The sequence below is a fragment of the Microtus ochrogaster genome, chromosome 4 (assembly GCF_000317375.1).
Source record: "Microtus ochrogaster isolate Prairie Vole_2 chromosome 4, MicOch1.0, whole genome shotgun sequence".
Taxonomy (NCBI): domain Eukaryota; kingdom Metazoa; phylum Chordata; class Mammalia; order Rodentia; family Cricetidae; genus Microtus; species Microtus ochrogaster.
Genome location: NC_022011.1, coordinates 42,211,387 through 42,239,247, shown reverse-complemented (window position 1 = coordinate 42,239,247; position 27,861 = coordinate 42,211,387). Strand labels below are relative to the sequence as shown.

The window sequence follows — 27,861 nt, the reverse complement described above, 5'->3', positions numbered from 1 at the left end:
CCATTCTTAGGCTGGAACACACCTTCTTGTTGGACTGGTACTTGCGTCTTTGCTTAAACAATACAGGAATGAGAGTTCACAAAGTCCAATTTCAATGAAGATGCTTAGGACACAACAGGAGGGGACGACCATGCATCTACTTCCAACCCCAAACGCCCAAGACCAGCAATTAATTACTGTGCTCAAGATTTTACCTAAGGTAGAAAGAAAAAGCCAAGCTGTTTCCTAGTTTTAAAAAAAGTTTAGGGGCTGGAGTGTTAGCTCAGCAGTTAAAAGCCTTGGCTGCTCTTCAGAGGACTTGGGTTCAATCCCCAGCACCCATATGGCAGCTCACAACTGTCTGTGACTCTTGTTCCAGGGGATCCGACATCCACACACAGATACACACGCAGGCCAAACATCAAAGCACATAAAATAGTCAAATTAAAAAAAAAATTAAGTTTCTAAGGAAAGATGGTCTATAATCTATTTCTATTGCACTAAAAACAGAATGTTAACTGAAAACATAAACGGGTTTTTCTTTCCCTTAATCTACAGAACTGTCAGGAGCTGAGCCACTACCTCCACATTTAATAGTCATCAATTTTGTAAATTCTATATAATAATCTCAGGTGTCCAAACATTTCCCAAAGTGCCTTGCACACTTCAGCCTTCATGTGAAAAAGCGCTACGAGCACAGCAGGAATCCTGAGGACCAACGACTCCATTTTCCAGGAGAACACACAAACGGAGTGCCCTTCATTCTCACATGCTACCATTGCCAGTGTAAATAGTGGCTAAATTGAGAAATCAATACTTCAAGAACTCTCTCATGGGGGCTGAAGCCACAGCTCAGCAGCTAAGAACACTGGCTGCTCTTCCAGAGGACGCAGGCAGCAGTCCCAGCACCCACAAGGCAGTTTGCCACCATCTGCAACTCCAGTTCCAGGGCACCTGGTGCCCTCCTCTGGACTCCACGGGTACTGCACAAACATGGTACACAGTCAGACAGGCAAACACCTAGACACATAAAATCAATAAATCTGGGAGGAAGAAAAGAACTCCAGTCTGACTGAAAGCAGTGATGGTGGGTGCTAGAGTCCTACTGGCTCCTGTTGAGTTTTAGGGGGGTTGTCTGCTTGACTCCCAAGTCCAGAGGCATTACTAATACCAAATTCTACCTCAGAACTTGCCTGGGTAGTAGCGTGGCTCTACACCTCAAACCCGCCACCTTCGCTCCACAGAAAAGAGCCCTGCTGCAACATCCACATCTTCATGTTTATTTCCACAGTGAGAACATGGAATATGTTTAGCTACCATTACACAGAGAGAGAGAGAGAAATCTCTCTGAGGAGAGAGAGAGAGAAATCTCTCTGAGGAGAGAGAGAGAGAAATCTCTCGTTGATTTACAAGTTAAGTCCCATTAACAATGAATTTTAACTATTCAAAAATCTTCTGTTGACTTAACATCCACTGAACCAATGCTGAAGCAGATGTCAGACCCCACCTCGTCGCGGAACCATGCCATAGCTTGGCTTGCAATGTACGTATGATGGGATGGATCGTCCAACACCAAGGCGAGGTTGACAATGACAGCCCATGAAGAACATGGCTTTCCTGACCCAACATTTGAAAGTATATTTTGTGGCTCTAGTTTTGATCCCTCCCTAAAGGCAGACACCACACCCACATTCCTGTGTAAATTCCTATTGGGGGTTTTCAGGGCCTGGAAGAGGTGAAAGCATGAAGAAAGCCCAGCTTCTTTTGGCACAGTGTGGCCGAGTTCTCTACCCATCTCCTCGTGTCTGTGTCACAGGTCCCTTACAAGATGCCTGCATTGCTGCCAGCAACAAGGGACATGACAGTGTGGGATCTCGGCATTTTTCAGAACAGCTGACCACGGTCAGGAACACACAAGGTGGAACCAGCCAGTGACGGCCTATATACAAGACTTGTGCTTGAGGCTTTGGTGTGGGTCCTCGGCCAGCTTCTCCGGCACCAAAGCCCATTCTGATTAACTGCTGATGTACAATGCAAACCAAACTATGGAAACACTTTTTTTTTTCCAGAAGAGGGCAATAAAGGCACAGAAACCTGCCAAAATAGATTTTTTTTTTCACATAAGAATAGTGTGGCTGATCAAAATAGTTTAACACTAGTAAAACCTGGATCAGTAGAGCAGACGATACAAATTAGTTTTAAAAAATGACATTCACTGAATTCCTGGTCTGTGCATTCAATGTGAATAATCATCAAAAACAGATGACAATTAAGGGTCTGAAAGGGACCCTGTCTGTGGCTTCTACTCAAGTGTGTAGGGGCAAAGGGCATGGCACACCTGGCCATGAACTGCTCGTCCTATGTAATGCATGACAGAGTCTGTCCTGGTATGCAGGCTCAACACATGTCCATGGTGGCACATGCCTACATGACTTCCCCAGCAAACTCCACACATGGAGAGTAATGAACTATTACACACTAATAAATATTTCTGGTTTTGCTTTTAAGCTCAGCTTAAATTTTGTCAAGGAAACCATTTCACAAGAGGGAATGTCACAGCCTACTCTCAGCAACTGTCCTTGTTTATTAGAGTCTGAAGATGCCCATATTACATCAAATATAAATATATATTATATTTACATTTCCTTCTTCACTTTCGACTCAGGAGAGTGTATCTATGGGAAGGGCTGTAGCATACACTCCTGAAACCCTCAGTGCAGCTGGCCTTCTGCTCCAATGCTGTGAGACAGGGTCTTACAAGACGCACACTGTTCTTTCTAAAATGAAAGGGACAAATAGGGACCCAAGAAAGGAGATCTGGACGTTTCCTAAAAGATTCTGTTCTTTCTTTCTTTCTTTCTTTCTTTCTTTCTTTCTTTCTTTCTTTCTTTCTTTCTTTCTTTTTTTAAATATTTTAAAACACCTGGAAAAACATGGTCCTTTTGCAGTACTACTCTCTACTTGGGGACAAGAAATAAAATACGCAACTCAGGAAGGTTGAAAGGAGAGAGAACCAGCGTGTTAGCTTGTTAATCTGCTTGGGAAGAGCCACTGGAAACGTCTGGAAGCTGTACATATTAGACAAAACAATCTTCACACTGTCTTAGAGATCTGTTTCCTGGCAACAGTCCGATGCCTTGGTGGACCTGGTCTCGGTCACTTCCTGTCGTCGATGGTTTTAATAAACTCCACAGCGGCTGTGAACTGCATCCACCAGTAGGACTCTTCTCCAGACAGACAGCTGGCGTAGAAGCTGCTGATGTACTGCACAGTGGACAGCAGGCAGGGCGGGTTGGCCTAGACAGGTGGAAAATAAGAAAGAGCCCATTACTCGTGGGCTGCAGTCAGAGCCATCTCAGCACCTGTGACAGGATGCCACGTCACCATCTGGACAATGATCCCTACACTGTTTGGAAATAAGCACCTTCAAGGGATTTGAACCTATCTATGACCCTGCTCAGGAGGCCACATGAACTATCAGACACTATCAAGAGACCCACCTTTATCAGCACGAACACCAGCACAGGGACAAAGTCATCTGCCCCAGGGACAGAGTCCTCGTTGGCCAGACTAAGGAGGTTCATGATGGTGGAGCACATCCTCAGGATGCACTGCACTTTGTCCCGCGGAGTCTTGTAAGCACTTATTGTCCTGATCTCTGACTGCGCAGATGGCCACGGGGCCTCACGAAGATAAACCTAAGCCAGATGGTAGACAACATACAGATCACAAATCCAACAGCAACCTGCACTGCAGCCACGGTGCCTGTCCCATCAAGCTGAGGACAAGGGATTGTTCTTCTCTCCCACCCAAGACATCGGGACAGAGACGGTATATACAAAGCCTGGACATCGGGACAGAGACGGTATACACAGAGCCTGGACATCGGGACAGAGACGGTATACACAGAGCCTGGACATCGGGACAGAGACGGTATACACAGAGCCTGGACATCGGGACAGAGACGGCATACACAGAGCCTGGATATTGGGACAGAGACAGTATACACAGAGCCTGGAGCTCAGAACTGTCCCGTGTTTCTGACAAAACTAGGATGAGACTTTCCAGAAGCACAGACAAGTCAGCAGAAGGCAATGTAAACATCATTATGAATATTTGCTGCAGCGGTTCTAGGAAAAAAACTAACTCGAAGCTCAGGATGGTGGCAGAAGCTTGTGAAGCCAGCACTTGGGGGATCAAGGCAGGAGGATCAGGAGTCTAAAGCCAGCCTCAGCAACACAGCAGGCTTGAAGCCAGATTGGAATACGTAAGAACCTGTTACTATGGGCTGGAGAGATGGCTCAGTGGTTAAGAGCATTGCCTGCTCTTCCAAAGGTCCTGAGTTCAATTCCCAGCAACCACATGGTGGCTCACAACCAACTGTAATGAGGTCTGGTGCCCTATTCTGGCCTGCAGACATACACACAGACAGAATATTGTATAAATAAATAAATAAATAAATAAATAAATAAATAAATAAATAAATAAATAAATATTTTTTTTTTTAAAAAAAGAACCTGTTACTACTTGGGAGGCAGAAGCAAGTGGATCTCTGTGAGTTCAAGGACAGCCTGGTCAACATAGTGAGACCCTGTCTTGAAAAACAACCACAATAAAAAGAACCTATCTCAAATAAATAATATAAACAAATAAATAAATAAGCAAGACCACAAAAAACCCACACCAAAGATAATGTAAAACTTCATAGACTTTGTGTTTCTTTATAAGGAATTTCTGTTTGTTTTGTTTTTCAAGACAGGGTTTCTCTGTGTAGCCCTGGCTGTCCTGGAACTTGCTCTGTAGACCAGGCTGGCTTTAAACTCATAGAGATCCTCCTGTCTCTGCCTCCTGAGTGCTGGGATTAAAAGTGTGAACCACCATGCCCCGGCTTCACTGTAAGGAAGTTTTCACAACCAGAAGCCTCAAGCAGTTGACACCCTGCAGCCTCCTCAGGAGAAAGCGCAGGAGAGTTCATCTGAGCAGCTGTCCTGAGGCCATGCAGACCTGAGCATTTTTTCAGGAACAGCTCTTATCTGGCAGAAGGTGTGCAGGGACAGCACATGCCTGCCAAGGAAGAGAGCCACTGAAGGGAACCCTCCTGTGGGTTCTTCCTGCTCTTCCACTAAGTCCCGGAAGGACCCTCAGAACAGTGACAGTCAAATGGAAGAGTACCGGAAAGTGGTGTTCTCTACTGTGGGGTACTTAGGCGCCTTGCTCCAGTGGAGGCCCTCTGCCCACCCGCACTGTACACAAGCCCCTGTTACCTCTGGAATCTGCAGGGATCTGTGGTTGGCAGTCACCACTTTAGACAGTCTCTGGATGTGTTCATGCAGAACCCTGAAAAGTACCCAGAATTCACACGTAAATGCACATTTCTGGAAGCAGAGCATGCAAACAGTCACACTTGTATTTATCAAAACAAAGTATCTTACTCACTTCTAGATACAGTTACATTATGGCTGAGGCTCTCTTAGTCCTAAGTATACTTTATTTAAAAAGGCTCCTCCTAGCTCGGCATGTGCTACAAGCTAAGTTAGAGGCTAGTCTATGTAGAAAACTGTCCCCAAAAACAAGAACAACAAGGTCAGATTATATACACCAAGCAAGGCAACGGTAACCTGTAATTGCAGCCATAGGTTAAGGGAGGGATTAGGAAGACACAGCCAGCTTGGACTACAGAGCAAGACTATTTCTACTTAAGATTCAAGTAGACAAGATCGAGTGCTTTCAGGGTGATGGCCAGAGAAAAATGACTCAATAAAAACAAAAAATAAAATAAAAAAGATTCACTTAGAGCTGGGCATGGTGGTGCACACCTTTAATCACAGCACTTGGATGATGGAGGAATGTCATTGGTTAAAAAAATAAAGAAACTGCTTGGCTGGCCCTCATAGGTTAAAACATAGGTAGGCGGAGTAAACAGAACAGAATGCTGGGAGAAAGAAGCTGAGTCAGGGAGTCGCCATGATTCTTCCACTCCAGGCAGATGCAGGTTAAGATCATTCCTGGTAAGCCAGCTCATGGGCTAAACAGATTATTAGAAATGGACTAGTCCAGGTGCTAGTGTTAGCCGAGAAAAGGCTAGATATAATGGGCCAAGCGGTGTTTAGAAGAATACAGTCTCCGTGTAATTATTTTGGGGCATAAGCTAGAGCTAGCCATGCGGGCGGCCGGGTGCCGGGGACACAGCCCTGCTGCTCCTATTACAACACTTGGGAGGAAGAGGTAGGCGGATCTCAGTGAGTTTGAGGCCAGCTTGGTCTACAGAGCAAGTTTCAGGACAGCCAGGGCTATACAGAGAAAACCTGTCTTGAAAAGCCAAAAACAACAACAAACAAACAAACAACCACTTAGAAATGCTGAGGGGTTGGAGAGATGGCTCAGCAATAAAGCACTAGAGAACCGAAGTTCTGCTCTCAGTGCCCAGGTCAGGTAGCTCACACTGCCTCTAAGTCTAGCTGCCTTCAGGGCACGGCCCCTCAAACACACACATGTACATGCTTACACAGACATATACATATAAATATAAGCAAAAATTGTTAAAATGTTTTAAAAAGAGAAATAAAGAAATGCTGAGTGAGCTGAGAGGATGGTGGAGTATGGAGGATGGGGAGTATGGAGGATGGTGGAGTGTGGAGGATGGTGGAGTGTGGAGGATGGGGGAGTGTGGAGGATGGGGGAGTGTGGAGGATGGGGGAGTATGGGATGGGGAGTGTGGAGGATGGTGGAGTATGGAGGATGGTGGAGTATGGGATGGGGAGTATGGAGGATGGGGGAGTGTGGAGGATGGGGGAGTATGGAGGATGGGGGAGTATGGGATGGGGAGTATGGAGGATGGTGGAGTATGGAGGATGGGGAGTATGGAGGATGGTGGAGTATGGAGGATGGTGGAGCATGGAGGATGGGGGAGTGTGGAGGATGGGGAGTGTGGAGGATAGGGGAGTATGGAGGATGGGGGAATATGGAGAATGGGGAGTGTGGAGGATGGGGAGTATGAAGGATGGGGGAGTATGGAGGATGCGGGAGTATGGAGGATGGGGGAGTGTGGAGGATGGTGGAGTATGGAAGATGGGGGAGTGTGGAGGATGGGGGAGTGTGGAGGATGGTGGAGTATGGAGGATGGGGGAGTATGGAGGAAGCCAGCTTCCCAGGCAGAAGAAAAAGACTGAGCATGACTACTGTTCAAAGAAAAGGAAGTAAGAAAACAGAAGGAAGTAATAAGTAGGAGGGGTCATAGCAAAGACCACAGCTCACAGGTGGAGACAGGACTTCACTACCTGCCTGCCTTCATTTCAATAACCATATTAAGGTTTTAAAAGTAAAAGATCTGCCTCTGCAGCAGGGGCTAAATCCAGCCTTCTGGCTTCTGATCCTTTCTGGATCTTACAGTTTGTAAAACCTGCAGGAAAGGATGAGGCACTGGGTAGGAATAAACTCTCTGTGGTACACATAGCAACAACATCCTAACTCCGTATCCCATGCTTGATTCGCAAACAGGTGCTCAAAGAGGAAAGGGGCTCAGGGTGAGCAAGCACCCGAGGCCAAAAGCACATGGCTGGGGAGGCTGGAATAATCCTAACGCCCACTTCACAGAGAGGTATGTTCTGCAGGGTTGAGTGTGACTCAGTGGTAGAGCAAACATAAAACCCAATGTGTGAACATACGCACACATACAAAAACCTGCAAAAACCAAAAACTACTAATAGCCTTCCTTGAAACCCTACCACACGGACTTCTGAGGGTCCCTAGGAACCTAAGTCATTGCTGGAAAACATGGTGATGTCAGTATGCTTGGGGGAAGAAACCAGATTGTGAAGTAGCAGTCAGGAAAACAGAAGGAATGGCACCAAAATAGTTCAATTGGGAGAGCATTAGATTGAAGGAAAACAGAAGAAAAATAAAAAAGCTAATTCTCTACCTTCTGGTACTCTTCATCACAGCCCGCCCCTGGTAGATTATTCCTTTTTTTTTTTTTTTTAAGGCAGGTCTCACTATGGACTGTATACTCCTTGGCCTTCCCAAGGCTGATTACAGGACCCTTACCCAGCTCTGCGTTCTTTTCCACTTAGTGTAACACTGAGAACAAACCCAGGGCTTTTGTAGCTTATCACAGAGCTACATCCCTTGCCCACAAGATAATTTTTAAAAACAGCTTTATTGCCAGGCGGTGGTGGCGCACGCCTTTAATCCCAGCACACGGGAGGCAGAGACAGGTGGATCTCTGTGAGTTCAAGGCCAGCCTGGTCTAGAGCTAGTTCCAGGACAGGAACCAAAAAAAGCTACGGAGAAACCCTGTCTCGAAAATCCAAAAAAGAAAAATAAAATAAAAACAGCTTTATTGAGGTATAAGTCATATACCATACAATTGTGGATGTGTGTTGATATTCAAATATTAATATTAATTCTCAATAAATATATATTGAGCACACATTTATATATGTTCTTGATGCTGTGCTGGCCTTGAGATAAACCTCTTGCCTAAGCTGTTCAGTGCTGGGCTTACGGCATAAGAGACCACACTTGACTTAAGAGTTTATTTCCCACTCTTATGATGGACAGCCCTGCAGGGAAGAGAGCATGTGGTAATGAACGGGGGAAGAGTGGGAGAAATGAAAAGGAAATTGAAGGCCTAGGTTTAGACCCCTGACCTCCCCTCTAGCCTCAGAGCTACAATGGTGGAGATGGGAAGATTCCAGGAGATTGGTGGCCAGCCAGGTTAGCTGAATTGTTGAGCCCTATGTTCAGCAGACACCTTGTCTTAGAAATAGACCAAGAGCAACTGAAAAAGACACAAGTTAACCTTTTCCCAGCTTCCCCACACAGAGAAGAGTGCTTGCATAGCATGCACAAGGCCCTAAGTACAGTCTAGCAGTGAGGGGGTGTGAATGAGGAACTGAAAATACACAGGTCACAGCCATCTGTAACTCTAGTTCTAGAGGATCTGAAGCCCCCTTCTGGACTGTGAGGGCACCAGACACGCACATGGTGCACATGCAGACCAAACAAACTACATGTAAAATAAAAATCTTTGAAAAAGAAAAGAAACCATGACTCAAACAAATAGCAAACAACAACCACAGACTATTAAAGGTGTGAACACCAGCAGTTTCTGCTGGGAAGGAAATGGTTTCCTAAGGAAGGATGCTGGGGCCAAGTGAAACAACTAGCAAGAATTTACCCCTCAGAGCAGACCCAGAACACCATCTGAGGCAGGTACACAGCAGAGCCTTTCAGAAACCACACAAGGTCATACTACTCTCTTCCTACTGTGCATAACCCTGCCAACAGGGTGTTCTCGTGCATGCTGACTGCACAGCTGATGAGTGGAAATGGTAACTGATACATCTCCCTTTACAACTCCACACAGACGCACTCACTGGTCACGGAGAATGTCCCCGTCCTGGTTAGGGTAGAAAGCAAGCTTGAAGATCCGATTCATCACACTGCGCTCGATGGCCAGCTGGGCATCCTGCAGCTGCTCCTCACTGGCGTTCTGCCATATGACATCCTGAGCCATTGCACCATACAGAAACTGCAGAAAGTCCTCCACTTGAGCAGTTTTATCGTCAGCGGCAGTAAGTTTCTGAAAGTCTCCAAGGGAAACAGTCGTCTTTAAAACATGCCATGAAGTGCCATGAAGTAACTCTACAAGGACTCACAGTGGACCCCACATATCTACTCTGTTCCCATCACCCTCATCTCCAGTGCTACATGGAAAAGTTAGAAATAAACACTGGCTTTATTTTTATCTCTTTTTTTTTATATTTACTTATTTCTGGGGAGAGCGTGCAGCTGGCATAGCACACATGTGGAGGTCCGAAGCCTCTTGTAGGAGTTGGTTTTCTCCACCATATGAGTCCCAAGAACCACACTCAGGTCATCAGGCTTGGTGACAAATGCCTTTATTCACCGAGCCATCTTCCCTGCCCTGGTCATAAGTTTTAAAGCACACACTGCTCTGGATAGATGAAGGATTCTAGAAACTCCCATTCTATCCAGCCAGGTGTGAATTTTCCCTCTGTCAGAACAGCCACTTCATTACGCCGTCAGCCGTCCCTGCATACGCTAGAAGAGAGCGGATCCCTGAACTAGCACTGAAGATGATTATAAGCTGCTGCTATGTGGGGATTGGAAATTGAACCCTGGTCCTCAGGAAGAGCAGCCAGTGCTCATAACTGCTGAGCCATCTCACCAGTCTTCAAAATCTGGAAGGAAGGAAGGAAGGAAGGAAGGAAGGAAGGAAGGAAGGAAGGAAGGAAGGAAGGAAGGAAGGAAATGGGTAGTTAAGTAAGTTAAGACTCTAAATCAGCAAAGCAAAACAATTCTTCCATCTCACATGGCTAAGGAGATGTTTGTCTGAATGCATTTAGTAGTTACCTTGAATGAACTCCCTGATCTTCTTTTCTTTGCTCTCAAGCAATAACCGTACACACACAGTGGTAAAATACCGATTGGCCACCTCTTTGTCCCGCAAAACTCGTTGCAAGAGCCTTTCCAAGTGAGCCTGTGTGGTCTGCAGTCCTTGTCGACAGCGGGTGAGATAAGCAATATATGGGGCTCTTTTCCTGAAGGGAAAAAGTACTACCGATCATCAGATGTATACAGCACGTACTTACATACTTTCTTCAGCAACTAGGAGTGTTACTTTTTTAAAACAATTACTTTATAGACTGTGATTTTTATAAGTTGGCACAAGAGGCTGTAGAGAAGCATCTTGGGAACTATCTGCACTGCCAGCTCAAGAAATAAAACACTTATACATGGTTCTGTGGTACCTATCATTGGCACCTAACTTCCTATGTCTCCAAGGTCCTCTGTAAACTCATTTATTATGAAAACATAGTCTCCATCCTTATAGGACACAAGTTAACAGAAAATTGGCTGCTGAGCAAAATACAAATTATATACACCAGATCACTAAATACCACTACCACTTATTTGCTTAGAGTTAATGTAATGAGATCCCCTAAGACTAGGAGCTTCCATTCTGCCTATGTGCAGCACTCACATTCCCCCATACTGGCTAGGCCTTGGCAGCAAAATTCCTAAGATTATATCTGCTTCTCTGGCCCTTTAGAGTCTTTCCTAATACATGTAAAAAATGTGTGTGTGTGTGTGTGTATGTCATAACCTAGTCATCCTGGCCTCACAGTGGCAGAAAACCTATTTACCTGCTTTTAAAAGATTATTACTATAAACACGAGTGAGTACAACTGCGCCAAGCATGCATGTAGAGCCCACAGACAGCTTTTGTGAAGTCAGTTCTCTCCTCCACCTTTGTGTGAGTTCTGGAGAACTCACTTAGGCTGTCAAGCTTCCATGGCATGCGCCTTTATCCTATGGCCCCACCTGCCCTTTTTTTGCAGACAGGATCCCTTACTTACCCAGAGTCTGCAACCTTGTTTAGTCAGCAAGCCCCCAGGATTCATATGAATCCATTTCCCTTGAGAAGGAGTTGCAGGTACATCCCACCATGCCTGGCTTTTGTCTGGTGCTGGAGAACCAAACTCAGGTCCTTATGGTTGTACTTTACTGAGCTGCTTCCCCAACCCTTTTTTACCTCCTTTTATGCAAAGTTGAAGTAAGTTATACTTCTTTTTTTTTTTTTTTTTTTTGAGACAGGGTTTCTCTGTGGCTTTGGAGCCTGTCCTGGAACTAGCTCTGTAGACCAGGCTGGTCTCGAACTCACAGAGATCCACCTGCCTCTGCCTCCCGAGTGCTGGGATTAAAGGCGTGTGCCACCACCACCCAGCAGTTACACTTCTTTATTAGCAAGAACTGTTGGTAATAACATTTCTAAATTGTGTTGTTTAAAAAGCTCTATCTAAGTAAAGATAGTCATATAGCTTCATTTCTTCAATAAAGACCAACTAAAACAAGAAGCTTCCCTCAAAACAAAGAAACACCACAAACCAGTGCCAGCTTGCAATCAGATCCATAAACTGGCAGGGTTGGAACAGTACCTGTAGTCTTCAGCAATGGATGCCAGCAGCTTCCTACAAGTCCTATTGTCAAAGCGGCATACACAACGCATTGTTTCTTGAAGTTGAGCCATTAAGTTCTTATCTTGTAAATTAATTGCTTCAGCTATTTGAACTTTTAAGAAGCATACAATTTCATTGTCTAAAAAGAAACAAAAACAAGAGTTCTGTTAGGGTATCCACACCCTGGGCTATCAATCCTGTTACACAGCAAACCATCAGAGCCAAACAGTACTGCCACTCTTGTTAAGAAAATAATCAGAAATCAAAGTACCAGGAGCTGGGGAGAAGGCTCAGTGATTAAGAGCCCATGTTGCTTTTCCACCAGAGGACTGGAGCTCAGATCCCAGCACCCACCCTAGGCAGCTCACAACTGTCTGAACTCTAGCTCCACACATGGCGAACACACAGATACTTATATAAATCTTAAAAAAGGGGGTCAAAGTACCCTTAAATGACTTAAATGAATTTCTATCAGTGGCAGCTAAAGGAGGCAGCTGTGCGTGTGGGAGAGAGAGTCGTGGGGTTGACTTGCCTTCTGGGTCTGTGTGGTCAGGCAGTCCGTTCCTTGTTGAGTGGGTTAGCACTGGAAAGGCCACTGAGTCCGCAGAGCAGAGAGCAAGCCTCAGCTTCTTTTTTACGTCTCTGAAGAGTAGGTATAGGGCACATTAATTTACTTACACAGAAATAATCACATCCTCTTTTGTGTGGCTGGAGCTGGGACCCAGGACTTCCAGCTAAGCATACCCTCAGCCAGAAATGGCACATTTTACTGATTTTTACACATACACAATTATGTTAGCTCAGAACTCAAATGATTCTTTAAGAAAAGATCAGTTTCAGCTGACTGATACCTCACTGAGAAGCACCTCTAGTTCCTATATGAGAGGTGTGGAAGTGTGCTCTGCGCAAGTTCAGTCAGGTCACCACAATCAGTCAAGAATTCCTATGATCTAAGCACACTGAGGTCACAGAAAGTGCTGAGAGTGGACAGAGGACATGTCACACAACACAGACACCTACAGCCAACCTGCATGCAGCACCAGTCACACATGTCAGTCCTGCACAGAAAAGCCCATCCACTGCCAAAAACAAACAAAACGAAACAAACAAAAAAGCCACACTTGCTGTGTTCTACTGTTTGGAGGCTTGTGCTAAGATCAGATTCTCCAACTTCCCACCTACTGCATGTGGTGGCACAGCCTCTTCAGTAGAGGCTGCCTTCTAGCCTTCCACAGCAACACGGTATTTCTTTCCCTTACTACAACCTATGGCCCTTCCCGGTCCTGTGGCGGTATTTAAAGAAGGGAATTTGATGCCCTGGAAAAACAAAACCAATTGTTTCTTCTTCCATGGGTCATCACATGCCCACTTCATGACTTGGGCCTTGCCTTAGCAGATTTGTCCCTACTAAACAACTAATTTAGAAATCAAACTCATCAGCCGGGCGATGGTGGCGCACGCCTTTAATCCCAGCACTCGGGAGGCAGAGGCAGGCGGATCTCTGTGAGTTCGAGACCAGCCTGGTCTACAGAGCTAGTTCCAGGACAGGCTCCAAAGCCACAGAGAAACCCTGTCTCGAAAAACCAAAAAAAAGAAAAAAAAAAAAAGAAATCAAACTCATCAAACATAATATTTACTATGGTCCTAGTTTGCTTTCTATTGTTGTGATAAACACCATGGCCAAAAGCAACTTGGGAAGAAAACAGTTTATTGGGCTCCTATGTGCAGTCAATCATTGAGGGGAGTCAGGGCAGGAACTCAAGCAGGAACAGATGCAGGTCACGGAGGAAAGTTGCTTGCTGGCTTGCTCAGCCCCCCACCTTAATGGGTTTTTTTTTGTTTGTTTTTGTTTTTGTTTTTCGAGACAGGGTTTCTCTGTGGTTTTTGGACCCTGTCCTGGAACTAGCTCTTGTAGACCAGGCTGGTCTCAAACTCACAGAGATCCGCCTGCCTCTGCCTCCCGAGTGCTGGGATTAAAGGCGTGCGCCACCATTGCCCGGCTCTTAATGTATTTTTTTTTACCATTTTAAATTATGCGTATGTGTGTATATTTGTGCATCTGAGTGTGGCTTCCTATTGTGGCCAGAAGAGCCGGACCCCTGGAGCTGAAGTCACACATGGCCATGAATCACCTGATGAGGGTCCTCTGGGAGAGCAGTGCAAGCTCAGCCACAGAGCCACCTCTCTAGCTCTCAGCTTGCTTTCTAATACAGTCCAGAATCACCTGCTCACGGGCAGAACTGCCCACAGAGGACCGGCTGAGCCCTCCCACAGTTGTAGACTATTAAGATGTGTTAGATTTGTTTATGCTGTGGAACATTTGTTTTAACAATGCAAAGATGTGTTACATTTTTTTTATGCTCTATTTGTTTAACTCTGTGATTCTTTGCCTGTCTAAAACACCTGATTCGTCTAATAAAGAGCTGAACGACCAATAGCAAGGCAGGGCTGGTAGGCAGAGAGAAAAATAGGAGAAATCTGGTCAAGAAGGAGGAGGAGCAAGAACAAGGAAAGGAGGACTGCAGGGGCCAGTCACCCAACCATACAGATAGCCACGGAGTAAGAGTGAAAGTAATATATAAAGTAGAGAAAGGTAAAAGCCCAGAGACAAAAAATAGATGGCATAATTTAAGAAAAAGGTGTTTAGAAATAAGTCAAACAAAGGCCAGGCATTGATAAGGAGTAAGACTCCGTGTGTGGTGTGTGATATATTTAGAAGCTGGGTGATGCCCCTCCAAAGTCAAAATAGTAAAACAACCAACAACATCCCACTTCAACCATCAATCATGAAAATGCCTCAAAGACACACCTACTGCCCAAGCCAATGGAGGCAATTCCTCATTTGGGGTTCTGCTTTCCCAGGTGATTCTAGTTTGTAACAAGTTGACAAAAATTAACCAGTATATCCATTTTGCCAAGAATATCATAAAATATATTAAAGTCACCTGATTTACAGTTTTTAAAAAAAAAAAAAAAAAGATTTATTTACTTATTTATTTGTTGTGTGTACAGTGTTCTGCCTGCACACCAGAAGAGGGCACCAGATCTCATTACAGATGGTTGTGAGCCACCATGTGGTTGCTGGGAATTGAACTCAGGACCTCTGGAAGAGCAGTCAGTGCTCTTAACCTCAGAGCCATATGTCCAGCCTTAAAATAATGTTTATAGTTTAAAAATAAATAAATTATTAAAATAAAAAAAATGAGCTAGGCAAGGGTGCTGTACTCCTCCTTGTCCAAGGAAGCAGCATCTCCTTACCAAGCAAGTGCAAATGCCATGTTCCCAAACCTACTTTCTCAATCCCTGTGGGAGGAGGCTGCAGGGAACAGAGAGGAGGCCAGGACTGAGGTCCAGTGCTCAGTGGGATGACCCTATAACTATTCCTGATTATCTGGATCCCCCACCATGCCCCACACAGGCTGCTGTTTTGTGCAAATGGTGGTACTGCAACTTGTTTAAGCTACTTGTTGTGGAAGGTTACGTTATTTTTTTTTAATATATTTATTTATTATGTATACAATACTCTGTCTGTGTGTCTGACTGCAGGCCAGAAGAGGGCACCAACCCCATTACAGATGGTTGTTGTGAGCCACCATGTGGTTGCTGGGAATTGAACTCAGGACCTTTGGAAGAGCAGGAAATGCTCTTAACCTGAGCCATCTTTCCAGCCCCATGGAAGGTTACTTTAACTACACAAAGATGAGTTACATTTGTTTGTGCTGCATTTGTTTAACAATGTATAGATGTTTTGCTTTGCCTGCCTAAGGTACCTGATTAGTCTAATAAAAGGCTAAATGGCCAATAGCTAGGCAGTGGGGGATAGGCAGGGCTAGTGCACAGAGAGAATAAGTAGGAAGAGGAATGCAGGCTGAGAGAGAATGAGGAAGAGAGAGAAAGACACCCAATACCAGCCAGCCAGGCAGCTGCCAGCCAACCAAACATGGAGTTGACACAGAGTAGAACATACAGAATGAAAGAAAGGTAAAAAGCCCCAAGGCAAAATGTGAATGAAGAACAAAAGGTTAAAATAAGTTATAAGGGCTAGTGGAACAATCATAAGATAAGGCTGAACATTATTCATAACTAATAAGTCTCCGTGTCTTTATTTAGGAGCTGGTTGGTGGCTGGAAAGAAAGCCTGCTACGTAGGAGTAATTTTTAATCCCAGAATTAATGTTTTATCTGATATCCACAATTGAAGTATTTTCTTTAAAAAAAAAAAAAGGATTTCACTGTATAGTACTAGCTGGTCTGATACTCTCTCTGTAGACTCAAATTCACAGGGATCTGCCTGCCTACTTCCTGAATGCTGGGACTAAAGGCATGCATTACCACACCTAGCATGAAGTGAGTTTTCTTACTAAATAGCATTTCATTTTTCTCTTTAGCGCACGTGTGCGTGTATGCACATGTGTAAGTACATAGACGACACAGGACAACCTCAATGTCATTCCTGAAGAGATGCCATCAACCTTGTTTCTGAGATAGGGTCTCTCACTGGCTTAGATTAGACTAGGACAACTGGCCAGTGAGCCCTGGGCTCCAGTGCTAAGATTATAAGTGAACACCATCACGCTCAGCTCTTCCAGGTAGGCAATGGGTGTTCACCTTAGGTCCGCATACTGTGTGTGCAACAAGCACTTCATCGTCCCGCCGCTCATATTACTATAGTCCAGCCGCTCTTTATACTTAACAACTGGTTGAGTCGAAATGATTAAAACGGGGATAAAAAGTTCGAACCCCAAGCTTTCAACTCTGGAACGAAATACCTGTAAGAGAAAGCAGCATCCTGGGGGTGGGCCGCTTGGCTGGCAGAATCTGGGAGGTCGTCGGCAGAGATGTTCTGCAGCGCTTCATCCCGGGGAGAGTCCTGAGCACTTTCACCATCACCCATGACCTCTAAACAAAACCCGAACCCAAGAAAAGGAGAACCCATGTCAATGTGGAAATTTCTGGTACTAGCAGGTGTTCAGAGCAACTTAATCATGAGTTAGCTTATCTCAAAATAAGAGTTCTTAGAGAAAAAAAAAAAAACAAATTTCAGATACATAACCAGGTTATCAACAACAAAGTATTAAGAGAGCAGATATGAAAGCAGAGAATGGTTGCTCTTCCTATCCCAGTCCAAAATAGTCAATACTTGAGATAACTTCATAAAGCTCATATTCCAAAATCGGAGTCACTAAGAGCCTCAAAAGCATTTTAAATAATACTCTCACTTTAGAGACATGGACTTCAGTCCTGGCAGAAGATCCCTTGGTTGGCCAAATGCTGGAACAGATAGACCCTCACTCTTGTCTCCTGATTTTCCTCAACACAGCCTTTCCACCACACCTAAGGCTTAGTCAGGGACTAGCTCACAAACACAGCAAGGCCAGATCTGTGTGTTATGTATTTACTAAGTCAAGTAATACAAGATCATACACACAAACATACAGTCAAGGGGCATGGGGCTCAGTCAGTAGATTGCTTGTTTAGCATGCAAGCCATAGATTACATCCCCAGCACAACATAAAATGAGCGTGATGCATGCCAGTAATTACAGAACTTGAAGTGGAGGCAGGAAGATCAAGAGTTCAAGGTTAGGGCTGGAGAGATGGCCCAGAAGAAAAGAACACTGGCTGCAATTCCAGAGGATAGAATACCCTTACCCTTTTCTGGCCTCCATGGGTACTGCACATGTGCTGCACAGACACATACATGCAGGCAAAAATACCCATACATATAAAAAAAATTAAACTTAAAAAAGAGATCAAGGTTATCCACTGTTACAGTTAGTTTGATGCAAGCCTGTGTTACGTGAGACTCTGTTGAAAAAAGAAAAAAAGTCTTCCAAGTCAAAAGGAATAAACTGATCCTGAATATAATAAAGACACTGTATAGGAAACTATGACAAAACGTTAGTAGCTGGTAAGTCTAAATATAAGGTTTATTAACCTTCACTTACTGCTATTTAAAAAGCTTCCCCCCAGGGGGCTGGAGAGATGGCTCAGAGGTTGAGAGCACTGACTGCTCATCCGGAGGTCCTGAGTTCAATTCCCAGCAACCACATGGTGGCTCACAACCATCTGTACTGAGATCTGGCGCCCTCCTCTGGCGTACAGGCATACATGGGGCAGAATGTTGCATACATAATAAATAAATCTTTAAAAAAAAAAAAAGCTTCCCCCCACCTAAAAGAAAGGTTAGAAATGATGGCAGATTGGCACATGCCTATAATTTTAGCACTTGGGGGGCAGGAGGATTCTGAGTTCAAGGTCAGCCTGACCTACAGAGTAAGAGACCCTGTCTTCCCACCCTACTACCCTGAAAAGGAAAAACAAAAAGATGGAATTCCTCCTTGCCATCATTTCCTCTTCAGCCTTAGGTATCCGCCTCAGAGCAGCTCATGCTACTGCTTGCTGATGAATCTTCCAGAAAATGCTCTCAGCAATATGCAGGCATAGACAGATTTAGCAAACTGCTTATGGTTTTATATGCTTTTGCTTTCCCTTTATCTTGAAGATTCCATATTTTTACGAGTATTCCTCCATGAAAAGAGAGAACCCTGTAGAAAAGAGGTACCAAGCAACAAAGGTGCCGTGGCTCATGTCAGTTACCACAGCTCCACTAAAGTTCGTAACTACATCAAATCACACTTCTCTAGACAGTAAAAAAGAATTCTCTCTCACTAAAACATGCACCAAGTTTCTCTGGGCTATCATCCCAGACTCATCAGTTAACCCTAAACCATCTGAACATCTGGGGTGCCCAGGTTTAGTGGAAAAGTATAGAGAGGGACATGTTAATCTGACCTGACCTCTAGACGGCCTATTTTAAAGGCTATTGCAGTCAGGACTTTTGTTATCACCATAGTAAACTGATACTGTTAGATCTATGATAGTTATCACCTGCACTCTCGTCATTGGCCATTGCTCCTTCACTGGGGCTGGTCCGTTTAATGGCGTTCCGATATTTGTCCAGAATATCTTCAGCAACCTGAGTCTGTGCACTGAGCCTAGGGCTGGGCTCATCTGCAGGGGAAAAGAAAGAGAGCGCATTATTCCCCTGGGTTTATACCAACCCTGCTGTTAGTATGACACCAGTAGTATGATCCCAAAGGCAGATTAGGAGGTCAGACTAAAAAGGGCACATATCTCAGTGTTATGAGGCGCCATGCAGCTGCCTACTCAACCCCACTGCTAGGTCTGAGCGCCTTCCCAAAGCAGGACACAGGAAGCATCCCTCCACCTCAGCACTGCTCAAGTCACAGTAACGGTCAATTCATGTCAACAAAACTTCTACCAATGGTTCCTTTTTTAGGATCGGGGACAAACAAAAGAATAGTCTTGCTATATAACCCAGGCTGACCTTTAACTCATTGTGTAGCCCAAGATCAGGATTTGAGTTTGTGGTTCTATATCTAAGCCTGCCAAGTGCTAAGACTTGAGACACACCACCACACCAATCCCAACAATAAATTTTTATATACACAATCAGATATCTCCGTGCTGAAGGAAAAAAATTAACTATTTAAAATTAGACTTAATCTTTTATTAATTTTGATAAAATTAAAACGGTTTTCTCCTTTCTCTCTTTATATCACATCTGAACGTTTCTCTCATACCCCACCTGTTCATGACAGGGCAGCTGTCAGGGCACAGCTCTTCATTCCGTACAACAGTCACTGGCATTGCTAGAGAACCCAAGCGTCTGTTACCCTGACAACCAAATCAGATATCAAAACTGTTGAGCTAGCTTGCTGTCATGATACATGCTTGTAACTCCAGCGCTTGGGAAGTAGAAGCAAGAGAATTGTGAATTCAAGGCCAGCCTAGGTTATAGTGAGACTCTGTCTCAAAAAAATAAAATAAAAAATAAAAAATAAAAAATAAAAAAAATAGGGGCTGGAGAGATGGCTCAGAGATTAAGAGCACTGACTGCTCTTCCAGAGGTCCTGAGTTCAATTCCCAGCAACCCACATGGTGGCTCACAACCATCTATAATGAGATCTGGTGTCCTCTTCTGGCATACAAACATACATGGAAGGAATGTTGTATACATAATAAATAAATATTTAAAAATAAAATAAAATAAAAAAGACAAGCTAGGGACATAGTTCAGTGGTTGAGTTTTGATTCCCAGCACCACACACACAAGTCAGCCTACATTCTCAAACAGTACTCATTCATCAACTACTATGAATCTTCAATACAAAATAAAGTTCCATAGTGAAACTCCTAAGACTGAGCTAGGTCAATAGGTAACCAAGCTACATTCTGGTAGAATTCCATTTGGAAAAATTTCGAAAAATCTCATTAAAACCACTACGCATGGTTTGTATGTATGGCAACAGCAGCTAGTATTCATTACATGTGTACCACATAGCAGTGAACTGTGCCAAGCACCTGTGTAAGGCACTTGCTCATTAGACAATTGCACAGAGAAGCATGGAGGCTGAGCAGCATGCTCAAGGACATTTCACCTCCACAAACAAGTATCTGCTATTCACGTTTCTATAACACACCTCAAGTTATACAGTGATTCACAAAGCTGTGTTTTCTAGTTTTTATTTTTGGGGGGACAGGTCTCACTCTGTAGCCTACGCTGGCCTTGAACTTGTGGCAATTCTCCTGCCCCAGCCTTCTTAGTGCCGGGATTATAGATGCAAGCATACCTGACTCCCAAAGTCATTTAAGATTGTCTGCTGTAAGTAGTGTGGTCATGACAAGAGACTCAGAAACTCTTGTGAACTTTTTTAAAATATAAGTGCAACCATTGCAGAATCCTTTGAAGGAACAATATTTTTGGATATAGCTTTAAAAAGACTCATTATTTATTCATTTACTATTCGGAGTGTTTTGCCTCATGCATGCACATGTACTATGTGCACACCTGGTGCCTGAAGAGGGTTTCAGAGCCCTTGGAACTGGAGTTACAGCTGGCTGTAAGCCAACATACAAGTGACGGGAACTGAACCCAGGTTTTCTACAAGGGCAGCAAGTGCTCCAAAGTGTTGAGCATCCCTCCAGCTCCACTGCTATCTTTTGAGAGCTCACAAGGACTGTAAAAGGGACACATATAAATTGGCTAAAATGAGTCAATTAAACTATAATGTTGCTTACTGCATCTTCCTTTGATAAGCTGCTATGTAGGGCTGGGGTACAGTTAGTAGAAGACTGCCTGAAGGCAGGTGTAAGCCTGGGTTCCGTCCCCAGCACTGTTACATAACATAATGACAACACCATAGGCACAAAGGTATTCCCAGAGAAAAATGGGAGGAAGCAGTTTAAGTGCTTCAATAGCAAAAGAATAGTTACACTACAGTGTAACAGAATCAAATCATTTACAGCCAGTAAAAATGATTAAAAAACCAACTGTACCCAGCAGAAACTGGAAAGTGTATGAAACATAGTAAAGATAAATACGAAGTCATAGAGGTCTGATTCAGTCACAGAAAAGTCACCATGCACAAATACTGAAGAAGACTGAGACAGACCACAAAGTCAGCTCTTAGAGCGGCAGGAATATAGCCAGGCTCACATGGAACACCTGTTTATAACACTGAAACCTCCATTAGCTAGGATTGGATAGAATTTCTCCAATAAGAAAGCTAAGATTCTTCGATCAGACCCAAAGAAAATGAACCACTTTGTGAAAAGAAAAAAGCTTTATTCAGCTTCCAATCTCTTCGAGAAAAAAAAAAAATTGCTCAAAGACCTAACAACTTACAACTTCTTCAAAGTCCTGAATCAACAATGTAATCCAGCTTGTATGCACTACTTGTACTCCCCTCTGTCCTTTCTTTTAAAGGCACTGGCCAGGAACTCATTCTGTAGACCGAGCTGGCCTTCAACTCTGCCTCCTGAGTGCTGGGATTAAAAGGTGTGCACCAGTATACTCAATGACACTGTTGTCCTAACAGCAAGACCTGGGACCAGGAAAATAGACAGACACACTGCCCCAAAACAGCATCTTTTCAACTCTTTCTAACCACACTGAAATGCTCCAGCACACACAGGCCATGTGTGATTTGATTTAACACCCACAGTACCTAGTACAGTGTCTGGCAAGACTCAGATGATCAACCAGTATTTGCTGACTGAATAGGACAGACGGGCTGGCTCACCAGGGAACTGTGGCCTATCCACCTGTCTCCTGCTGCTCAGACCCTTTCTTATAGGAAAGTTACTGTATCAAATAAAGCAGGGTTATATAAACTGATATATGGGTACACTTAACATGCACAATCAGACATTAGAACAAGCATCAAAATGGGATGCTGCACGTATTGTGCTGGTTGGTCACTTTTGAGAGCATCTTTTTTTTTTCTTTTTCTTTTCCCAAGACAGGGTTTCTCTGTGTAGCCCTGGCTGTCCTGAAACCCACTTACTCTGTAGACCAGGCTGGCCTTAAACTCACAGAGATCCGCCTGCCTCTGCCTCCCAAATGCTGGGATTAAAGGCACGCATCACCACCACCCAGCTGACCTATTCCACTTTTAAGTTAAAAAGCTTTATTATGACTTAGAATGGGAAGACAGCACACCTTAAAATTAAGATAAGAAAAAACAAAAAGAGAAGTAAACTTCCCTCCAGATGCGCTACGGCACTGGCCATTTACACCAGCTCTCATGCTTGGCTTATTGGGCACCAAGGGAGCTGCAGAATGCAGGTGTGGGACAAGGGAGATCCCTAACGCTCTGCCATGGGTTGGACAGCAGTAATAGTGGGTCAAGCTATAAAAAACAAAAAAGAAAAACTAGTGGATCTTTAACTTTTAGTACAATGGTTGGCATTTGTGTTTGAACAAATACTTTAAACATGAAAAAAATAAAATGATATCATAGTATTTCACTGTGATCCTGAATAAACTAGAACAAACTACAGATAAAAATAAATTTAGTATCCTACAGCCAGTGTTAGAGAAAACTAGCCAGCCAATCGTCCAGAGATACGGCATGCACAGCACTAGAGGCAGTGCCACACGCTCCAACAGCCCGTGGCATTGTCCCCTGGCGGTGAGCTCTCAGGCAGGCCTTGTCAGAAACAGGTTATGGTAATGAGGATGGTGATGGTAGTGGTGGTCTGTAGGAAGAGCACACCAAGACCCACCGTGGCCCCTAGGTGGACCACAGAGCCATGAAGAACATACTCCCCACCGAACACACACAGACACACTCTTCTAAAAAGGCAACGCTTATGGCATCCAAGAAAAAAATGTTATGAAATATGTGCTCTGGGAATGAAGGAGCCAGGAAGCCCATGAGTCTACAAACCTGTGAGTGTTGAGAATCTGTCAGGCCCCAGATCATCTTTGTCTTTTTCTTGTTTTTCTTTCTTTCTAAATGGTATAGGAGCTGGAAATTAAATAAAGTCAGTAGTGTGACATACAACATACTGCACTCCTCGGAAGTTAACTGCTGTGCCAACATTTCTAAGTGAGGGAGGCTGAAAGTTTAAAAGTTTAGAAATCCCAAACGTCAACTGATAATCATTAAGATAGCATCAATGTTCTTAAAGGAGCTTTCAGTAGCTACTGTGGAGTCTTCTGCCATAGAAAGAATGGTTTAATGAGGATCCACTGGGAGTAAATCAAAACCATTGCCTCTTAACCTCGCCAACAGAACACATTCAGAGTTCCTGCCTCATTCACTCCGTCCCATTAAGTGGACTTGAGCATGGGCAGAAGCAGGTCTCAGCCTCCTGTAAGCGCACAGCCTGGGGAAAGGCCTATGGGACAGGTGCCCAACGTTTGAGTGATCTCTTCCTTCAGAGAGAGGAATTTTTGCTGACTCAATCAATGTTAAGCTATTCACTAAAAATAAATGTATACAAGTACCTTCCAAAATAGACACTAGCTACTTCTGTAGGGCACACACGTTTTCAATGCACATAGACATGTAAAACTTAGATCTGTTCCAGGAACATCAAAGTGGCTTGAATACATTAAATTAACAGCAACAATAGCATGCCAAGAGTCCTCCATGTTTAACAACAGCGATTGGCATATTTCCATTTAGGACACCACTGCCACTTCCCACAAAGAACAGGACATTTTAAAGCTCTGCCAGAGCATTCTCTCAGTGAAAGCATTTCTACACTTCCACACAGCTAGAGACAGGCCCAGCAACGTCACAGAGGCGTGGTGAGACTTGAAGCTCTAAAGTTTTATGAAATTACCTTTAGGCATAGCTGACACGAAGCGTTTTCTCCACCAAGGCCTGCTCCTGTCTGATCTCTCATCGTCACTATCCTTGCGCTCTTCAGCCTGCAGAGAGAGTCTGATGCTTTATTGTGAGCTGAGCAGCAGGATAAGTTGCTATGAAAAGAATTTCAGTAAGGCTGTATGCCAGTCCTATTTGCCTTAAAACAAAACTGTTCTTTTTGGGGTGTTAGCAGGGGAGAACTCAGGGCCCATGGCCTCTAAGCCACATTCCCAGCACAGAAAACTACTAATGCCTGCAGCGCCCTCTGCTGTGAGGAAGAACACCCTCCAGGTCAGGGTGGTGTGTGTGAGGGTAGGTACTATCCATAACTGCTAGAAAACCAAAGAGCTAACAGAACATGGTATCACGGGTACCCAAAGATCACTTATAAAGGAAGTGTTAAAGCTTCCTTCTGGGTAGAGCTCAGTAGAAAGAACAAGTGCTCAGCAAGTACCAACTCTGGGATCAATCCTCAGCACAAAAGCAAGACAAAACAAAACAGGAAACCCTAAGTAAAAGCAGTGCAGTGAATACTAATGAGGGCAGGGATTGTGTGATGTAGCAATAGTAACCTGGTGTGTCAGAACCCAGCATGAGACCAGATCTCTCAGCCCTTCAGCTCCCTGAGAAAATAGCTCCTGTTATTAGGGGCTTTGTTGTTGTTTTGAGACAGAGTCTTAGTCTGTAGCCCAGGCTGACCTCTTCCTTAGCAATACTCCTATCTCAGCCTCCCAATTACTGGAATTATAGGCATGAGCTACCATGCTCAGTTCTTAAGTCCTTCCCCCTGCCCCATTGCTGGGTCTCACTGTGTAACCCCTGGCTGTCCTAAAACTCAGAGATCTAAACTCTGTCTCCTGTGAGTTTAAACAGTGTTGGGATTAAAGGTGTGTGCCACCATGCCCTGTTCTAAAATCCTTTCTATAGATGAAAAACATGAAGCTAAATGAGGTGACCTTCCTCAAGGTACACAACCTAGACCTGCCTTTGGTCACCAATCATACAGTCATCATCAACTCTGTTCACATTCAAGGACAGGGCCAGTAATCCATTACTAGCCTATGTGACCTCAAAAAAATCTCTTAATTTCCATTTCTTTTATTTACAGAATTGTGACTAAAGTACATTCTTGGCTGTTAGAGCAGTGCCTTTTCCTGCCCATTAGTCCGATCTCATTCTGAGTGCTTTCTACTTTGTAACCAACAGTCTCTTTTTACACAGAAGACTTCATGTGAATAGAGAGAATAAAATTACCTAAAAACACTTATCAACAGGTGATTCCTACAATCAGAGAGACTGGGGCTCATGTGGTAGGAAAGTTAGAGGTGACACTGGAATGTTTATGTACACGTTTACGCACATGAGTTAGAGGTGGTGCTGGGATGTTTGTGTACACGTTTACACACATGAGGTGGTGCTGGGATGTCTGTCTACACATTTACACATGAGGAATAACGAAAGCAGTTTCTCACTATTGAAGAGTGAAAGCAGGGCAGAGGGAGGGAAACAGAATAAACTTTTCTCCAGACTGAAACCAAGTGCTCAGTGTGCACTCACCGCTTCCTCTGTGCTGAGAAAGACAGAGATGAAGTGAACATGGAGGTGACTGTGTACACAGAGGCTCACACACAAATATCACCCAGCTCTAGCCATTGAGAGCTCTGAGCAGCAACATGCCACAGAAATGAGTTTTGACTCATCTCGGTTTCTAAAAACTAGTTTTGACCAAAGGACCTAAGATCCTTAGAGAAAAATTAAACTCCAGGAAGAGGTAGAGAATACAGCGTAGGAGCTCAGCAGTTGGGGCACTGCGTGCTCTTCTAGCGCACCAGCTTCCATTCCCAAACTCACATGCTGGCTCACAATCATTTGTAACTCTGGTCCTAAGGGACCTGATGCCCTAATTTGGCCTCTGCAGGTGCTTTATGTGTATGGTACAAAGACAGACACCTGGGTAAACACTCACACATAAAATAAAAACGATCTTAAAATAAAGGGTGAAAAATTGGCCGAGACGGAAGTGAACAAGCAGCAGAGTGAAAGTGTACAAGGCCTGGTGACAGTGACTGTGGAGTCCTGCTGCTCTAACCAGGCTCAGGGGAGTGGAGGCAGAGGCATAACAATTATCACAAGTTCAAGACCAGCCACGTCTAGATAGTAAGTTTCTGGTCACCTTGGAATAGATAATGAGAACCTTTTTCAAAAACAGCAACAATAACAACAACAACAAACCAACAAAACAAATGAAAAGAGACATGGGGAGACACGGCTGGGGTGACATTTTAGAGTGCTGACGAGTGGGATCACATGCAGGACAGCATCACAACAAATGTGTCACCTGTTGGAAATGTAAATGAACTCAACAAAGAGGGAGAAAAGAACTGGGCTGAGAAAGAAGCATTTTGTCTTCCCAACTTCATGACTTTCAAATAAAATGGCGTTCCTCATTTAATCATCTCAAGAGAGTACCAGGAGTCAGTCCTAGGTGTTCTGCTCGGAGAAGAGATCTAACAAGATCACAGAACAAGCTGTGCTGTATCTATTCAAAAGATGACTAGACTAAGAGGGTTTTTTTTTTCTTTGTCTGAGACAGGTTTTTCTCTGTGTAGCCCTGGCTGTCCTGGAATTCACTCTGTAGACCAGGCTGGCCTCAAACTCATGGAGATCCACCTGCCTCTGCTTCCCAAGTGCCGAAATTAAAGTGTGCACCTACTACCGCCCAGCATGACAGATCATCTTTAATCACAACCACAGTCATCCTCAATCTTCAATTCATAGTCCATGTTCATTTCAGACATAGGAACCCTTCACATAGAACACTGGCTGACCATAAAGCGAAAGCTCTACATGGCTAGCGTCCCATACCTCTCCTCTTGAAGAGTCCTTACTGGGAGAAGAAGATGACGAATGAGGTGCAGCCACCAAAGAAGTAGCACCCGGGGCTGCAGCTGGAGGGAGCTCGTCGTTCCCAGAACGGCGGTTGCAACTGGGGTCACTCATGGGCCGCCGCACAGAAGACACTACGTCAGAGCTCCTGCTGCGAACCAGTCTCTCGGGGTAAGAATGCCTCTGCTTGAATGCCTCCATTTCAGCTGCGGTTAGAACGTGAGAACCAAAGGTGGGCAGCCTGGCCTCATTCCCTCCCACTGCACCTTCCAGGATTGGAGGATCCGGGGGTGGGTGCGAGGGTCGGGCATAGTGAACCTTCGGCCTTACCACAGCAGAGGCCCCTGTAACACAGCAAAGAAGTATTACAGACAGCATGGAACTACTCAACAAAGGCATCAACCAGAGGCTGGCAATATCTTGCTTCAGTTTATGACAAGAGTCCAAAAGTTCTTGCCACAAGCTTACCCTCGTGTGAAGACAGTGGATCAAACATGGCAAGCAGAGACTCTGACTGCGAGGGAGGAGAGGTCAGCTGGTGGGCACCTACAAGACCAACCATGAGATGAAGCCAGATGCAGACAGCACATACCACACTGAAGAAGGCACTGGTACTCTTCCACAATTTCTCTCTCTTGATTAATTAGAACCTCAGAAGCTTACCAGAAATAAATGAAACATATAAATATCAAATTCTGATTACCCCACAAGATAGTGGTGGTGCCTGACAGGGAGGGAGAGGCAGGCAGCCTCTGAATTCAAGGCCAGCCTGGTCTACAGAGTGAGTTCCAGGACAGCCAGGGCAACACAAAGAAAGCCAGTCTCA

The 27,861-nt window shown here is 44.4% G+C and overlaps 1 protein-coding gene across 8 annotated transcripts in view; it reads right to left on the bottom strand.

Moving 5' to 3' along the window:
- Window positions 1-1,372: 1,372 nt before the first annotated feature.
- Window positions 1,373-27,861, bottom strand: part of Gapvd1 (GTPase activating protein and VPS9 domains 1) — an 81,036-nt gene continuing 54,547 nt past the window's right edge. For 5 of the 8 annotated variants that reach the window (XM_026777308.1, XM_005346008.3, XM_005346009.3 and 2 more), the window contains 13 exons: window positions 27,504-27,581; window positions 27,015-27,379; window positions 24,124-24,211; window positions 23,220-23,300; window positions 18,853-18,975; window positions 16,732-16,861; window positions 12,496-12,605; window positions 11,943-12,102; window positions 10,357-10,544; window positions 9,357-9,570; window positions 5,244-5,316; window positions 3,480-3,677; window positions 1,373-3,276 (listed from right to left, as the gene is read on the bottom strand). In XM_026777308.1, the coding sequence (XP_026633109.1) occupies window positions 3,136-3,276; window positions 3,480-3,677; window positions 5,244-5,316; window positions 9,357-9,570; window positions 10,357-10,544; window positions 11,943-12,102; window positions 12,496-12,605; window positions 16,732-16,861; window positions 18,853-18,975; window positions 23,220-23,300; window positions 24,124-24,211; window positions 27,015-27,379; window positions 27,504-27,581 (1,949 nt within the window). In that variant the 3' untranslated portion in view covers window positions 1,373-3,135. The remainder of the gene's footprint in view (window positions 3,277-3,479; window positions 3,678-5,243; window positions 5,317-9,356; window positions 9,571-10,356; window positions 10,545-11,942; window positions 12,103-12,495; window positions 12,606-16,731; window positions 16,862-18,852; window positions 18,976-23,219; window positions 23,301-24,123; window positions 24,212-27,014; window positions 27,380-27,503; window positions 27,582-27,861) is intronic. The other 3 variants (XM_013345944.2, XM_005346011.3, XM_026777328.1) reach the window with 1 other exon arrangement.